Below are 18925 nucleotides of genomic sequence, written 5' to 3'. Positions count from 1 at the left end.
TATACAATCATAAATAAAATCCAAGATCATCAGGAATAACATTAAACAAACTTAAGTGTACATATCTATTACTGGTAGCTCAGAAGTTTTGAAGCTGAAGAATCTGTTTTCTCAGATACCTCAACTAAGAATAGCTTGAAAAGAAATATGCAAAATGTTTTTAATTATACTATCCTTAGATATTAAAACAACTCTGCTTCTACACATCTAAAAATTTCTGTCCCCTAGGTTTAAGGGTTGTTTGATTTGATTGGATTAGTCATGAAATAAAAAATCACTTGGTGCCTAACATAAATGCAATATAAACGGATTGTTTATGAATATACTACTATTAAAGATTTTGAGTTCTCTTCAGTTAGTCAAACCCGGAACAGCAGATTAGCCTGGTATAAATATATACAGTTCTGCTATAAATTTCTGAGACAACTTGCAAGACTGAGTATAAATAAATTCAGTATTTTCTTTCGTTAGAAAAAAGGAAATATAATGGAGGCATATTGCTGACAAATACTTTAAATGCCTTCTCTTCTACACCTAGAAATTCAAAAAGACAAAAAGTAAAAAAGATTACTGAGAAAATTTTAAAGAAAAACAAAGCTGTCTTGCATGAGGCAAAATACCTATCTTCTGCACTTGTGCTACCTACACATCTGAATGTAAAAGCGCCTAGTATTCAAAGTCAGGGGCATTTTTGGATTGGGTAATTTTAGTGTAAAGCACAGCATACCATCGTATGTAAATGCTTAATTAGTTAATATTGACTATTACAGAAGAATAACTATAACCTTAATTCTTTCCCCAACTAAAGAGAAGCATTTTAGAATTTAAAACTCTAACAAAAAAAAAATTCAGAACTTAAGTTATTCACTTTAAAGAATAAATCAGACAGTGACCTGATTATTCACTAACAAACTTACCAAAAAACCCTTTCTTTTAACTCAGTTTTTCAAATTTGCTTTATAAAAACAATAAACCTTTACTTATGGACTTCTAAAGTAGACATAAAGCCAAAAAATGCACAATTTATTACGTGTTGAGTATCTTTAACATATAATCTACTATTTTAATAAACATATAGCTTCAGCAAGAAAAAGGGGAAGATTTTATCCCCCTCAAACAAAATTTTTTCAAATACTCTGAAAGTATCCATTGATAACTACTGTTTAAATACATATTGTTTTTATCTATTAATTCATGAGTGTATTTCCAAATGGTCATCTATTTAATAATATATAGTTAATGTGGTTGTACATAAGTGAAAGTACATTTCTTTAATGTATCCTATAATTTTGTCTAGGTAGTCCCAAAATTACCGTCTTTTGCCGTGTATAATGTGCTCCAGTGTATAATGTACACCCATGTTTTGGGCCCAAACTTTCAGGGAAAAAATCTTTTGTTTTAATTTTTTTCATTCAAATTTTTACTTGTTTACATTTAGGTACTTGTTTTTTGTATTGCAGCATTTATTTTTTTAACATATTATGGTACAAGACAATTACAAAACACAAAAACAGATACAAAGTACAAGAAATTTTATGTAGGGGCCGCCCCAGTGATTCAGGCGGTTGGAGCTCCATGCTCCTAACGCCGAAGGCTGCCGGTTCGATTCCCACATGGGCCAGTGGGCTCTCAACCACAAGGTTGCCAGTTCAATTCCTCGAGTCCCACAAGGGAAGGTGGGCAGCGCCCCCTGCAACTAAAATTGAACATGGCACCTTGAGCTGAGCTGCCGCTGAGCTCCCGGATGGCACAGTTGGTTGGAGCGTGACCTCTCAACCACAAGGTTGCTGGTTCGACTCCCACAAGGGATGTTGGGCTGCGTCCCCTGCAACTAACAATGGCAACTGGGCTTGGAGCTGAGCTACGCCCTCCACAACTAAGACTGAAAGGACAACAACTTGACTTGGAAAAAGTCCTGGAAGTACACATGTTCCCCAGTAAAAAAAGTCCTGTTCCCCTTCCCCAATAAAATCTTTAAAAATAAAATTGTATGTACTGGTAACAAACGTACGATAATTACGCATCATAGAAGCCCAGGAACTCTTCGTCATTGCAAGTTTGTCGTAAGTTCTACAACACCGATTATCGTGTTCCAGGGTATTGTTTTACATATGGATATTCTTATTGATTTCTAGAGTTATACTTTTAACTCATAAGCATAAATAAAAGAATTGAAAACATTTATATAAATACAGAATTGGTACTACCCATGTATAATATGCACCTTTATTTTTCCACACAAATTGGGGCAAAAAAGTGTGCATTATTCACGGCAAAATATGGTAGTTCAAATTTTTGTAAGATTTTACTCATATCCTTTATTCTCAAGTTGAATAAATGCTAGAAGACCCACTTCTAAGAAAAATGTTTTTTATATAATCATCTTCTAATAGTCTAAATTTATTGATGAATTATGTGTATAACTTAGTAAAAGGCTGCAAGAAACATTCCATAGTTCGATATCTCCACGTCACAAAGAACAGTTAAAAAGTCAAAGATGAGATGAGAAACAACCTGTGGATTAATTTTCCAAGATGAAATATAATTAGAAAGTAAGAAAAGTTATTTCCAGAATTATTTATTAGTAGTTGTTAAAAACCCCCAGAAAATTAAAAGGAAAAAAATTAAAGTCTTTGAACTCCGTGTTCAAAGACTCTTAACTTAACCTTTTCACTGTGTTAATTGATTTCAAGTTTGTTCTCCAAAATGTGTCAAAAATCCACAGAAAGCAATTACAGTATTTATGTTTTTAAGTAAAGTGAAGGGGCTACATTTTATTAAAATAAATGATTACTTTAAAGTATAAAAATGTCCTATTGTTATTCATTCTTGAAAAACACAAACATATAGAAAAATGTACATCTGCTTTCCTAAACTTCCTTTCTGGAACACTGAGCTCATGGCGTAAAGTTGAATGCCACGCTCAGCAGCATGGAAACATCATTCGAATATAGACGAATGTCGCAGAGAAAACGTTAAACTAGTTATAAAAACTGTCAACTAAGATTCAGAACACATTTATAGTAAATCATGACAATCTGTTTATGTAGTGAAGTATTCTTTACTTGGATTCAAAGTTCAAGAGACTTATTCAGAAGCCTACGCTACTGATAGTGGGCCCTGAATATTAATGTGCCAAGAAAAAGACATTAGCTTTAGATGCAATACAATACAGATTTCTGAATAAATTTTCTTTTCAGATTGACATGATATCCATCTGACCAAACTAAGTCAATCTCACATCAACTGTTAATTTTAAACCATGTAATCCAGAACCTAGGTCAGAAAACTAAAGATTTCAGAGATGACACTTCTGTCAAACTAGTAAACAGACTCCTGCCCTAAACATCTCTAAGAAAACATACTCCAACTTTATTTTGGAACAAGTAATCAAGAAAATTTTCCATATTTCAGTGTGAGATCAACAATTATCACATAATTTCCAATGAAATTAAAAATGAAAAAAATAAGTACCTCTCCCAAGAGCTGCTCTTCAGCAGCAGGGCTCTCCTCCCCATCACTCTGTGCTACTTGGTCAGAGTCTTTAAGAGCCTTTGGTACACAAAACAATTACAGAGGAAGTTGAAGAATTTAGCATTAACAGGTTATTAGTGAACAAGGAAGACAAAAGACCCAATAAACAACATTCAGAGCTAGTTTAATCATAAGAAGCAACACCAAATAAATTTATATGAGAAACACCATTAGAAGAAAAGCAAAGAGCCATTACTGCTGAAACCTTCTCTTTCTTTCCTACCAAATGTCCCTCAGCAACAAAGATCTTAACTTGAAATATCTGAGCAGTCATTAATTTTATTTTTCCCCCTTTGGGAAATTCAAATTCCGACAAGAGAAAGGAATGCTCTAACAGCTAAATTTATGCCATTTTTAAATGATATAAATTATTATTTATATCTTATTAAAATATCTACAATCAGCACTTATTTTATACCACAAAGCAATAAAACAGACAAATTTTTTTAAATGATATTTCCTTCTTTGTTATCACCTAAACCAAAATTTCAGAAAGTAGCTATTTTTAAAGGCCTTCTTACCATATCTGGTCCATCCACTTTGTTCAAGGCCAAAGCAATCTGCAATAAAAACAACAACTCACCTACTAAATGGAATTCTAGTTCAAGGTATATAGCAAATGTTCACTTCTTACTCCATTCTCATTGGCAAAAATCCACAAAATTTCAGATCAGGGATAGTATATTTAAGAAAAAAACAAAATCTGTGCAGAATTCTCAATGGTTCTAGTTTCAATTACATGGAATTGCACTGCTCACCTGTCATCTCACTGTTAATCACAAAATTAATCTCAAAACAATCTAGTTTCCTTCTATTTTGTTTTAAATAAAACAACTAGAATTAATTTTTAAATATTTCTTCAGGTACTCACTATGGAAAGAACTGGGGAGGTATTTTGACAATCAAATTCTATTTCCTCATTTTTTTGTTATTTGGTATGCAGTAAAACTTTCATATTAATCTCTTACAAACCTAAAAAAGTTATAGCATCAAGAAGTTTAGACTAAGAATAAAGTTCAATATAAAATTCTAAAGGAGTGAAAAAGACACATAGCCAGTAAACACCGGGGCTGTGATGTGACCTCAAGTCTGTCTGACATCACAGGGGCACTAATCTTCCACGTGCTTGGCCTGACAGAGTGTGCAGTGTCCAACCTGTACCACGTTTGCAGTAACCCTGCAATGCTACAGAAAACTTTAGTCATTTTCAAAAAATAACAAGGGCTAATGTAAATTACACAACGAATCTATAATATTTCCTTCAAGGTCTCCAAAGTCAGACTATTTTTACTGCTGTTCATGTCAACACTGGAATAATTAAGATACTCTTTGAGAAGAAAACTATAAAACTGGAATACAACTTCCTCTTTTTAAAAAGGAATCTTTTTTTCTTTAAGTTAAAATGTTAAGTAAATCACTTGGACTTTTTCAATTCAACTGGAATTTTTATTCAGGTTCAGTGCAATAAATCGCCTTTGTTCCAAAATATTTACTATAGTTATTTGTTAGCTGAACCAACTCAATACACAGCTTGGGAACTGTAGTCTAAAGGCATAAACACCCAGGGTGGAAAATGTGATAACTTCAAATAGTACCCTTTTTTTCATCACTTAAGTAATGAACTTGGGATGATCTCTAATAGTTCCCCTCTCTCTCTTCCCCCAGGGCCATCGGTTACACACCCTTAAAATCTTTGTTTCCAGTGTTTGAGATTCACCGCCTCTCATCTTCCAAGGCCCAATTCTCCCTGACACAGCTCTTTAAATTAAGTTTGAATTGAAGGTGGTTCTGGCAGCTTCTAAATCTAGGTATAACATGGAATTTCACATTTTACAATATGTATACAAAACTTTGGAAATATGGGTGGCTGGATGGCTCAGCTGGTTAGAGCGCAAGCTCTGAACAATAGGGTGGCTGGTTCGATTCCCACATGGGCCAGTGAGCTGCGCCCTCCACAACTAGATTGAAGATATGAGCTGCAGCTGTGCTTCCGGAGGGGCAGCCAGATGGCTCCGTTGGTTAGAGCGCGAGCTCTCAACAAGGTTGCCGATTCAATTCCCACCTGAGATGGTGGGCTGCGCCCCCTGCAACTAACGATTGAAAATGGCAACTGGACTTGGAGCTGTACTGCACCCTCCACAACTAGATTGAAGGACAACTGCTTGGAGAAACACACTGTCCCCCAATATTCCCCAATAAAATTTATTTAAAAAAAACAAAAAAACAAAAAACTTTGGCAACCAAACACAAATTCTTACTAAATGTTTATTGACTAATTTGATATAATCTGTATAAAACTTTATTTTTTAAAAAATACCTATACAATATAAATATCTTACTTGTATAAATAAGCACAATCTTTTAACTTTTCCAAAACTTTACCTTCTTTCCTAGGTCTTCTTTTCTGTATCCTAGAAGTTCAAGGTATTTTCCACGAGAGTCATCCTCAAAGTTTACCTTTAAAAAAGACACATTCTTGAAACAAAGACCTGCATATAAAGCCTAATTTTTAAATAATTGATCAAATTTCAAGTAGAATTATTAAAAATTTCTAAAGTCTACCATGTCAACTAGAATGTTAAGTAAAAACTAGAAGGTTCACTGTAAGAAAGAATCCAAAGAACACTTTTTTAAAATAAGTCATTTTTTAAATAGTAAGTATACTAGTAATTATCGTGGTTGAATAAAGCTTATTTTTAAACTATAATTTTTGTAAATATAAACTAACTCATGTCCAAAGATTATATGAATGCAAAACTCACACTATGTGGAACATTCAGTCTTAAAACTCTTTTCCAAAATTAATACTTAATTACAAAATAGAAAAATAAACTCCATAATTTTAGAATTTAACCTTATTGTATTCAAGATCTCTTTTCTTTGGAAAATTCAGTATCAAGAAACAGACATTCCAGTGGAAGCCAACCAGAAAATTCTATTTGTTATTCTACTGTCATAAATACAACTCAGTAAAAAGGATGAGAAATGGCTCCAACCTCTCTCCCCTATACCTCTTCCATCTTTCCTCATTTTCTGTAACTGGATCGACTACAGAAATCAAATATTGCATTTTTTATTATACTTACATTTTTATTACACTAAGCTCTATGTTTAATTTTAAAATAAGCCTGGTGAATATTATATCTCTCTCATTTAAATACATTATATTGTTTTTTACTTATTAAAAAAGGCTTTTCAAAGCAGACATAAAAAGTTAGGTCATGTGTTCTTCATAAGTTTTCTTTAATTTCATCCTGAGGTTCCTGAAATCACATTCTTCCAATTGTTTCTTCAATAGGAAGACAAATTTAGAAATTTAGGATATAATGGGAAGTTAAATTTGCAGATAATGAAATAGAATTGTTTTAATACCAACTTTACCTTCAAAAAGGACCACACATTTTTTTCAAACTCCGTCTGAGAAGCATCAATTTTTTTCTGACAATAACTGACAAATCCCTGTGACTGCACGACCTGCTGAAGTTGGTCCGATCGGCTGAGGAATTCCTTTTCTGTTACAACCTGACTGATGAACACGTGCTGGGGCTGCTGCTGCTGCTGTTCAGCTCCCTGCTGAGACTGCATTTTGACATACTCAAAGGTAACCAGTTTGCCTCCAAACTATAAAAGAACAAATTAAAAAATCAGTTTGAATCACAAAGACATGGTCAGAGAATCTGCTTATTGTAAACGGCTAATGGTAAAAACTGGCCTAAATATGTATCACTTTGGATAAAATTAGCTGACACACCCTCCCATACTCCCGAATTTGACTGCAGCCTTCAATTATTATTCCTCTTCACACCACCCACCTTCTAGATAAAATGTACTACTCACTGTGCCCCACAATTTCTCACCTCCTTGATTTTACTAACTTCCACACACTCAATGCTACTTCTCTACAAGTCCTAGGCAAATGTCACCTCTTCCATCCCAGATGCTCTCAGTGCATAATATATCTCTTTCAATTCAACTATTAGCTACATGTATTTGCTTCGCCTTCTAAGTTTTAAAGGGTGGCAGAATATGCCACTCTTTCAAAATATTCCATTTGGCATAATGACTATTTTGAGCTTTTAAAGACTACCTGAAAATGAGCAGGAGCAAGAAAGGTACGCTAATCTCTTTTCTTCCTGAAAGCAGGAGATGAAACTCCCATGTGAAAGCTGCTCTCCCTATACCAGGAGGAAAGAAACATTCTTATCACCAGAGATGGGAGTAAAGGCTGAGAGAACTCTATGCAAACAGAACTGGTTAAATAACAATTTTCTCCCTTTAGTTTTTCTATATATTTTAGTTATTTTTCTACAATTGTCATTTGTTCAACCTAGTATATAAACACTTAGGATTTGCCACTTCTTTGGGTTTTCACTTTCTTATGGGGCCCCTCTCTCACACACATGTAAATATCTGAATGCTTTTCTCCTGTTAATCTGCCTTATGTCAATTTAACTCTCAGGCCCAGCCAGAAACTTTAGTAGGAGGATAGATGCAAAGTTCTGACCCCCTTCATTTAGGAAAGCTCTGCATGTACTTTATTCTTGTATCTCCTACAGTATGCAATATCTGCCTTCTAATAGCAAGCAGACAGTTAATGTCTGATTAATATATTCATAAAAATCAATATAGGTAAAAAAAAAAAAAAAACAGTACCAAATTTCGTTCTTTCTACTCAGTAATTTTGTATTATTATAGTCTTTGCATAAACTTATTAAATGTTTAATACATTCAAAACATTTGGTATGTCATGTATTGTAGAAATACCGAGACATAAGAAAACAAAACTACTATCCTTAAGAAAGTTAACATGAACACAAGACTGGATACAACACACACAGGAAAGTGCCAAATGAAGTGCAGATAATACCACACATGGTATGGAACTTCACAGAAGGGCAAAACCACTGGGTTTCTCCAAGTTCTAGGGAAGTTTGGGAAAACTGAACTCACAAGAAAGACCTAAACTGAGTTTTACAAGATTATTGGACACAAATGTTCACTGCAGCATTATACATAGTAGCAAAGAGATAGAAGCAACCTAAAAGTGCACTGATAGAGGAATGGATAAAGAAAATGTGATAAAGAAAATTGTATGTATTCCATTGTGGATGGACTATATTATGGACATTATGCTAAGTGAAATAAGGCAATCACAAAAAGATAAATACTCTATGATTCCATCTATGAGTTACCTTAAATAGTCAAAGTCATTGAAACAGAAGGCAGAATGTGATTACCAGGGACTAGGGGAGGGGAAATAGGCAGTTTTTCAATAGATATTGAGTTTCAGTTTTACAAGATTTAAAAGTTTGGGATTTGTTGTACAACAATATGCATATAGTTAACATACTGTACACTTAAAAATGGTTAAGATGGTAAATTTCATGCTACATGTTTTTACCATAAAAAAAGCAAAGAAATTGGCAATTTAAAAAAAACTAGAAGGGAAGAAAAGAAGGAAGGACACAACCATCTCCAAAAAAGAAAAGGAACAAAGGAAGGAGAAACGGAGAAAGAAGATGAGTTTAACAAGATTGGGAGGATAGTGGGGGGGATAAGGGGGTAAAGGTTGCACAATGTGAATGTACTTAATGCCACTGAATTGTATGTTTTAAAATGGTCAAAACAGGAAATTTTATGTTATGTATATTTTGCGACAATTAAAAAGAAAAAAGGGAGTACGTCCTACTTTTCTTGAGAAACCATTTTAAATGACGAACAAGCCACAGACACATCTCAAACTCAATCTTCTTCCATCAGAGTGATCCTATAATAACACTTTCCTGTGGTAAATCCTTTGCAATTATGGACCACAAAAACAATGCACCTACTGAAAAGGAAGCACCAACAGGCCTTCGGATCCATTTCGGTGGCTTCTTGAGAGGCAACACTATACTATGCTGAGCAGTCTGCTGAGGAATTTGTAATGGAGGAAGGGGCTGTCCTGTGCCAAAAGGATCAAGATTCCCAAAAGATGATGAAAGCTAAAAAATAAATAAATAAATAACGTGAGGATTTCTAACTTATACCAGACTATATACTACATGTGTTCAAGTCAAATCCAATAAATTTTTTATCACAATTATCCAATTAATCACAGTATTATTGATTAGTAACATTACTTTCAAAATAATTACACAGTAAGGTGTTTTTTCAGTTGTTATAATTAAAAACTAACATTTGCTATTACCTTGTCAACTTGTTTCTGCCTTAAACCATCTGCATTCCCTCCCATGATAGAATAAACACTGATACGCCCATCAAAGGAAGCAGCTGACAGGACAGCAGGATTTCTGGGACACCACTGAATATCAAAGCACCACTGTGTGTTGGTGGGAAGTTCATATAACACCTAAGACAAAAACAAACAAAAAGTCAGAAAATGATATAGCCACTTTATAGCCAAAACACCTGAATTAGTATGACCAACAAGTCACAGTTTAATTAACCATTATTAAAAAGTGTCTTTAACCAGGAAAAACAATTATAAAATTTTTTTGCAAGTACAAGAAAAGTCCATTATGATGGTCTATTATGACTAAAAAAAATGCTACTCAAAATTTCAATCAGATTTGGAATAAGCACATCTTAAAAACTGAGGATTTTCTGTTTTTATTGAAATGGTATTAATGGACACAGCTGAAAGACTAGAATGTGCTATTAGAGTTAATTTATTAAACTCTAATAAAAGACCAATAGTGTCTTGTCCAACTGTTTTTGCTTCCCAAAATCCAAACACCTATATTTAGATTATTTGAAGACCAAACTTAAAAACATAATCTTGAGAAGGAAAAATTCACGGAGAACTCTGGCTTTTAGTCAAGCAAGAAAACAGGTACACATCATTCTTATTACTGTAGAACTGAAACAGAATTTGGCAAAACAGTTTTCTTTAGAAGGAAAATATGAAAAAAACTATAAAAAATGGCTGATATAAAACCTTTACAAGGTAATAATTATTGCTAATTCAAAGTTAGTGTGATGGTAACTGATGCTCATAGGAGCATAGGTTTTGTGGCTTTAAGAAATAAGTCAAATTATGTTGGGGAATCACTCTATAAATTATACAAATGTCTAATCACTATGCTGTACACCTGAAACTTAAATAAAATAATATTAAATGTCAACTGTAATTGAAAAATTAAAAATGGTTAAAAATAAATCAAATAAAATTGTGGTAATGGCTGCATATATCTATGAATATACTAAAAATCATTGAATTGTACATGTTAGATAGTTAAATTGTAGTATATGAATCATCCCTCAATAAAGCTATTTAAAAACAAGAAATAAGCCAAATTAGCTTAACTTTGGTTTCATGTGACATTTAAAATAATGTTTCATTTCATGAGAAAATAGAATTGAATGAAAAGTTATTTAGCCTGCTTGTCTTTGATGCTTGATTGGTACGATTCAAAGCTTCATAATATCTGAATCATTTGTGTATTCCTAATTTGCATTTGAATAAAAAATGTAGTAAGTTTTTAGTTGCAGCAGGCACTAAAAGTTTGCTACTTCAAAGTCCAAGCACACAAAACTAATCATATGCAAAAATTTTTTCTATCCAATTACATAACTGAGAAAATTAGAACAGTAATTTCCATGAATTTTGAACCACCTGGGAAGGCACAGAATAAACCACAAGATTTTTATTATTTGGTCTAAAAATCACATGAGGCAAAAATTATTATTGTATTTTTTGCCTCGTCTCCCCTAACTTTAATGTTTCTACATTCTTATAGACATCACTGCATCTGAAGACTTTAAACCACAAATTAAATAACAAAAGTGCTTGTTTTTATTTTAATATTATAAATTAAAACCTACTGAAGATAACTCTTACTTTTACTAGCATTCCATCATTGTAACTAGCAAAGCATTTGCAATAATCTGTCTTAATTTAGAAAAGGTAAAAGTTTAAAAGCTATAATTAAAATCTGTGGTCTCTTGCCCAACACTGAAAGAGAGAAAAACCATTTCAACTATTAAGAATAATAGAAGCAGTATTTAAAAGAAAATTTTTGTCTACAAATCAAAGCAAATAAAATTATGCTTATATAACATTTATATGTAGTAACATAAAATTTCCTACATTCAAATTTGTGTGTGTAGAACATATAAATATATTGTAAAGTATTATATTCTTGCTGTATAGTTCAGAAGAGAGATTAAAAACCTGTATTTACTGATTACCAAAAGTAAAAAAGGATTTTCAGGAATGGTAAAGCTGGAAAAAGATCCAAATCCTGAATACTCCTATTTTGAAGGCACTGATTTCCAGAAACCACGTTAAATAAATCAAACCAACTACAGAGGGTGCCAAAAAATGTATACACTTTTAAGAAAGGAAAACTGTATTAAAATTGTAATACTCAATATATACCAATAACAAAAGATGAATACAAGTTACATTTGACTTCTGCAATTACAAGAGGTGCTCAAAGTGGTTACCATCAGCATAATTTTAATACAGTTTCTTCCTTTCTTAAAATATGAATACATTTTTTTGGCACCCTCTGTATTTCTGAGTCCTGGTAAACACCTTTTATTAGAAATAAAATATGGGCGATGATTACTAGTTTCAAATATACTATTTCAAAAGTTGATTTTCCTGGATGAAACAGCTTAGCTTAGATAACGTTCCTGATAAAAGTCTTTGCTAGATTAACATTTCACACATACCTCCATCTACTTTCATATGTCCTTAATTGTAATAATGCACTAAAGAATCCATATGGAATATTTCTTATTCTGCTAGAGATAAAATATTATGAGAGCTGTAAGTTTGAGAAACATTTCCATCTCATACCTCTGCTGTGTTTGGGTTGGAGCAGAGAATCTTAGCATCTTTTCCACAGCTCAGCAACAATTCAGGATCTGCCATGCTCCAAGCAATTGCCAAAATCCCCCTTATAAAAAACACAGAGATGAAGAAATTTTTAATCCTGAAAAAACCAAATGTCCAATTATTTCTGTCTAAGCTTTAAAGACACACACTGCTAACAGAAGTATAATTTCATATAATCGTTCTGGAAAGCAATTTAGTAATGTGTATGCTCTTTGATCATTACAAAGCTACTCAGTATAATATGCAGTGTATGATCACAAACACTAAAAACAAATGGCCAACAACATGGACTATGTAATAATAAATTACAGATCATCTTTTAATGAGAAAATATATAGTTTAAAATTATGTTGCCAACAAACAAGAAAAACAAACAAAATCACACACACAGACAACAGGATGGTGGTTACCAGAGGGAAGGGGATGCGGGGAGAATGACGAGGGCAAAAGGGACCAAATACATGTGATGGAAGGAGACTAGACTTGGGAGGTGAGCACACAATGCAATATACAGGATGTGTTACCAAACTGTACACTTGAAACTTAATGTATTAACCAATATTATACCAATAAACTTAATTTAATTTAAAAAACATGTTGTAGAAATCTATTTCTCATTATATGGTGTTCACAATTGAGGAAAAAAGGTCAACTATGCACATAAATTTGTATAAAAATATATAATTACACTAAATGTTTGCATACATGGAGCTATGTATATATAAATTAAGACATGCACAATAAAATGTTTTACTGATGGATGAGTAGGAAGCGTAACTATATCATATTTTCCACTTTTTATTTACATTTTCCAGCTTTTGTTATCAGAGAAGTTCTCCTAGCATATAAAGTATTTTTAATTAAAAGAAAAAATTTAAAATGTATCATAAAGAAGTATTGCAGATATAAATAGCAAAGATCTGATTTTATAGCTTTTTTTTGTGTTTTAATAACTTTTGATTTTCTTATCCTAAGTATAATTTAAATAACATTTTTCGTAAATCTGAAAATTCACATTAGGATAAAGAAAAAAAAAATCGCCTGTATCCTACCACCCAGAAAAAACACACGCTATTAATAGTTTGTCTTTTCTATATTCATGCCTTTGTTGTTTAGAGATGGAAGAAGGCAAGTTAACACTACCATATCATGAAGAAAAATACTAGAAACTAGAATTTAAATACCAGCTACCAGAAAATACTAGAAATTCTACTGGGAAATATTAAAAATACTACTAGAAAATAACAGATACTAGAAGAATACTAGAAACTGGAATTATGTTTGCCTATTTCTTAAAACAAAAACAAATGAATATCCCTCAATTCTTCTGAAAACATTACAGTAGTTCTAAGATACAGTTTTTTTAATTTCCAAAATAAATATAAACCTCGTTATCAATGTGTATATTTAACGGTGTTTTTCTTTCTCCCAAAAGCTGGTTTTAATTTGGTATTTCTTACAATCTCAGTCATCTCAGAATCAGGAAATTGTGGTGGTATAGGAAAAGGACCCAAATTGTTTAAGAATGACTTCTGTTTCCAACAGTTTATTTTTAAAAGGATAAAATCTTTATAAAAATTATAAGGACAGTATGATGTAAACCCTTATACCACCCACCTAGATTCACCTATTTGGCCACATTTACTCCCCCCACCCCACAGAAGTACTGACCATTTGAAAGTTAATTGCCCATATCATGACACATTATCCCTACACACATCTCAGGGGATGAGAATGTTCTCCTATATGACCACAATACAATTACATACTGAAAATACTTTTTATATGCAATACTTTAAGATACATAGTCCACATTCAAATTTCCTCCAACTGCAACAATAATGTACTTTATAACTGCCTCTTCCCTTTAGAATCCAATCATGCATATCATGAATTTCAAAGCATGTCAAGAATGCCTTTTAAAGAAATCCGTATCATATTTAATATTACATTTTTAAAACCATTTAGGTTCTAAGTATTAAAAAAATAATCATGGAATTGTAGAACTGGAAGAGACCTTAAAGATTATATAATCCAACTCTTGTACTTATCAGAGGGAGAAAATTGAGAAATAGGTTGATTTGCTCCTGGCACCCAGTATGGCTTTCTGTCTTTCTAAGATACAACCATTCCTAAAAACTGGCAGTGGAATGTAGTGTTAAAAGCATGGACTCTGAAATCAGAAAGTCTGGATCAGCAGTTGACTAGTTATGTGACCCAGGCCAAGTTTAACCTTGCTGAGCTTCAATTTCCAATCTGTAAAAGGGGATAATAGTATCTACACCATAAGTTTGTTACAAGGATTAATCAAGCTAACATTTAAAGTGTGTGCACACTTTACAGGTTATATAAGAGTTAGTCATCCTCCCATTACAATGTAAGCTCCCCCAGGGCATGGATTTTTGTCTATTTTATAACTAAATCCTAGTATAGTACTTGGTACAGTGTAGTGTTCAATAAGTATGTGTTGAATGAATAAAATAAAACCTTATCTAACATGAGAAAAACATCAAAACTTCCCAGAATCATCACTTCTTTACTAAAACGCTGATGAAGCATAACATCTAAATAGGATTGCATTTTGACTGGACTCTTTTCTCCTTTATAAGAAGCTCAAGGAGAAGTCATAAACTGTAAAACATCTTACTGTACAAGTCCATTACACAGGGGAAAAGGGATTTCAAGTTTTAGTTCTTATATTCCTAAACAGGAAAGAAGAAAAAAAGTCCAAAATACTATAGCATTAAGAGAGATTTGTTTCTTGTTTAAAATCAGTGAACACATATGCATAAACTCCCTGGGTATCAAAATAACAATGATGGGAAATTTGTTAAATTACCATTTAAATTTAATGCTACTAAAACTAACATGAGAAAATTCTCCTAACTTTTTACAGCATCCTCACATTTATTAAAATTGAAAGCAGAATGAACCATCTAATTTCTCAAAAATGTTTCCTTTTAAATTAAAAAAAAACTTAGAAATAAAACAAACTTTTCAATTGTTGCTTGACATTGAATGTTATGGAAGCCTCTTCATAAGTATGATGACCCTAATAAACAGCAAACTGTATAATGTCAAGAGTTGCCCTGAAGTGCTGTGATAAACTGAAATTTTGATCTATTAATTATGACTTGAAATAAGTAGTGGAAAATCCTCTACATATTTTCATGTTGTTATGCTATGATTTGGCTACCATTTTGGGGTATAGAAAATCAGACTACTGCTTTAAATAAAAACAAACCATTTACAGTAACTTTTACAAAACAGAGACAAAGTAGATTTCCTAACTTAATAAAAAGTATCTGATAATTCAAAGTAGTAAGTACATATGTTTTTAAAGATAAACTAAGTTCTTTGGAAGAGTAGCAGGATACCTGGCATGGTTTTCCAGGACACGGAGTGGAGAGGAGGCAAAGCGAAGATCCCACATCTGGACCACTGGTAACCTATCATCTTCAGATGCAAGGACCATCTGAGTAGCAACGTCAGGATGCCACGCCAACCCAGAGCAATGCATCTGCAGATAGTTAAGGCTCACATTTTATCAATCGTATTACTTTATGAAAAGCCAAAATGAATTTGAGGAATGGGCCTTTGTTGAAACAAACAGTAAAAAACATCAGTGCAGGCTTAATTTATTTTTAAAAAACCAAAAGCCTAAAACTATTAAATTTTATTAAACAGTCTTAAACAGTAGTTTTAAAAGTAAAAAGCTTAAATGTTTTTAATTCATCCAGCTATCTGATACATAAAACCATACTGGGCCAGAATAATTCTATACCAAAAATGTGCTTTCCTGCCAAAATTGTAACTCAGGGGGGAAGTTTTACATAAATTTAAAATTTAATACTTTGAGAAAAATGAAAATTAAGAGAAAAGATTTTAATAACAAAGAAAATCCGCACCTGTCTTCCAGTTTATCAGAAAAAATCAAGATAGAATGTCTAAAGCAACAACTACCATTTAAATTTTCACGTGGGGATAAAGTAACATTATTAAGAATTACCTGGAAGTTCAGATCCCATTAAGTATTCCAGAAGATGACTGAAATGCTTATTATATGCTTTATTCCACTGAAACTTATTTTAAAATATGAATTCATTGAAAAACAATACCCTGAACAAATATTCTTCTAACTAGTTTTTTGTTTTTATTGTTGTTATTTAAAAATTATATATGTATTCTCTGATTTAGGCAAACTTGTTTTTGAAAATGTCAAACTATACAATGTAATTAAAAACAAACTAACAAATCAAGGCCTTAACTGTGTCTAAATTATCTTACAGCAAATGATGAAACAATATTATGGAATTCGTAAGGTCGAAATTTAGTGTCCACGGGCAACTGAGAGAAGAATATTACCTCACTTTAGCAGTACTGAATCAGAAGCGATGAAGCCAGCAGTTTGGAAACTACAAGTTCACAGTCATAAAATTACTAGCAGGAAAAATCTGTAGTCTAGAGAAAGCTAAAGATGAATTCAAAAGTTGCTGTAAATGCTTTGAAACAGCTAGCAAAGCAAAACAACCGGTATATCGTGGAATAAGCTCCTTGACTAACTGATCCCTCTTCATTATCAGTACTATCCAATATGGTTTATTGGGAATTTTATTATTTTCCCCAAGGAAAAATCCTCTCATTCCAACATGATTGGTCCATGAAAAGACAGAATCTGACTTTGTGGAAATTTGATTTGCTGCCAACTCTGACAAATATAGGAATACCTACAGCAGAAATACAACACGTTCATTCGAAATCAAGCATATACTTACCCTGTTACTATGATCACTGACTTTGATTATAGGCTCATTTTTCCTAAGATCCCATACAGTGGCCCGGCCACTGGGACTGGCTGATGCTAAAATATGCTGAACTTGTCTGTTCCACGCAATGCAGCTGATATCCTCTGGGGGCTAAAAGGAATAAACTATTAAAAACCATGTCTCAATTATAATCAAAGTTAACTACAAAATCTGATCCTTCTTTTTTAGAAACAGATTACTTAAAAATCTGATCAATTCATTCTAGAAATTTGCTTCACATTCTCAACTTATACAGTACAGTTTAAAGCTCAGGTATATGCGTATGCCAATTCAAGCATTTTACCTTGTTTCATACTGTCTCATTCACCAGGCATTTATTAAGATCCTGTTATAAATCAAGCACTGTTTCTTTATTTTGCAAGTGCCATGAGGTAGATGAGGTACCACAAAGTAGATGTGGGTCAATATGACAGACAACTAGGCAGAGCAAAACATTACAGCCTACACGATTAGAAAAATGTCTTTATAAACGGTAGACCATGTGCTATCATTATGCTACCTCGCAGATTGCCAAAATGTTAGGGCCCATTATAATGGCTACTCAAATTGAGTGGTCTAGGCAACATAAAGAAACTCAAAGAAGCCCCGAGAGGGCTGTTCTTTCTCAACTTATTGAAAATACATAGGAAAGGGCTTGAGTTATTTTTTTAACTAAGTTTTCTTTCTAGTCTATGATTTTTATTCTAAGATTGGATATTGTTAAAATACTGTATGATATAAAAAGTATACTATGTAAAATGCCATATCTAAGAAAATTATTAAGGATTTGTTTATTTTATTCACTGCTGTATGTCTACTGTACATCAAACAGTCTCTGGCAGATGGCACGCAATGAATAAATATTTGCTGATGGACTTACTGATACTTTGAAAAAACATATTTATTAATACTTTACTACACAGAAGGAAAATCAATGACTTCTAAGCATTGATTTTAAACAAATATATTTTGTGTGAGAAAAAAAAACCTGAAATAAGTAAATGTTGAAGAACTGATTTTGGTTCTTTTGATTATATCAAAATCAATGTAATTACCTGTGTTTTGGCTCCTGGTGTCATTGGAGTTGCAAAATTGTTTAGATCCCAAATGTAGATTTCAGATTCATTAGCACCAGAGGCTACCAGATTAGTCTGCAGTAAGAAACAATTAATAATTAAACAGCACTTATAAAAGATCCATCAGTTTTAGGGCATACAATTTTTCTATTTAATTAAAAAAGAAAACATGAATTCCTAAATACTATGCATAACAATCTAAAATTTAAGTAGCTTTTTAGAGAAACATTACAAAATTCCATTTAACTTAAAAAGATATTATGTGTACTGACATTTTAATACAAGACATTAAAAAAGTAATCACATAGATAAATTCTTAAATAATAAAGCAACGATATAGGGATTATCATTTATGGTTTTGCATCTCTGGAAGGGGATCTGATAGTGGAAGACAAAAACAGGTCACCAATTATTGCTTACAGATAAATAACTGAATCCTAAAATAATGGCGTTTATCTCGGATTTTACTAGCCCTATCTTGGCCAGACCAAGACAGAGCTAGTAACATCTCCCATCTTAAACCCTTATGTAATTCTACTTCATTTACATTCAATCTTGTTTCAAGTGGCAATATTTCTAGGTTATCTCTATTGTACACCTTTAGTCAAAAAGACCCTAAAACTTTGATATGAAGGACAGCAAGATGATGAGCTTTGTGCATT

General features: G+C 32.5%; 1 protein-coding gene across 27 annotated transcripts in view; it reads right to left on the bottom strand.

Moving 5' to 3' along the window:
• The window catches only part of SEC31A (SEC31 homolog A, COPII coat complex component), a 63810-nt gene that overhangs the window by 29662 nt on the left and 15223 nt on the right, over window positions 1-18925 (bottom strand). For 13 of the 27 annotated variants that reach the window (XM_019731334.2, XM_019731338.2, XM_019731339.2 and 10 more), the window contains exons 5-14: window positions 18243-18338; window positions 17158-17298; window positions 15760-15902; window positions 12344-12443; window positions 9725-9886; window positions 9366-9518; window positions 6916-7155; window positions 5917-5991; window positions 4056-4094; window positions 3475-3552 (exon numbers count right to left, since the gene is read on the bottom strand). In XM_019731334.2, coding sequence (XP_019586893.2) covers window positions 3475-3552; window positions 4056-4094; window positions 5917-5991; window positions 6916-7155; window positions 9366-9518; window positions 9725-9886; window positions 12344-12443; window positions 15760-15902; window positions 17158-17298; window positions 18243-18338 — 1227 coding nt within the window. The remainder of the gene's footprint in view (window positions 1-3474; window positions 3553-4055; window positions 4095-5916; window positions 5992-6915; window positions 7156-9365; window positions 9519-9724; window positions 9887-12343; window positions 12444-15759; window positions 15903-17157; window positions 17299-18242; window positions 18339-18925) is intronic. The other 14 variants (XM_019731340.2, XM_074324174.1, XM_074324190.1 and 11 more) reach the window with 2 other exon arrangements.

The sequence above is a fragment of the Rhinolophus sinicus genome, linkage group LG02 (assembly GCF_036562045.2).
Source record: "Rhinolophus sinicus isolate RSC01 linkage group LG02, ASM3656204v1, whole genome shotgun sequence".
NCBI lineage: Eukaryota > Metazoa > Chordata > Mammalia > Chiroptera > Rhinolophidae > Rhinolophus > Rhinolophus sinicus.
This window is presented reverse-complemented; position numbering and strand designations above follow the sequence as displayed.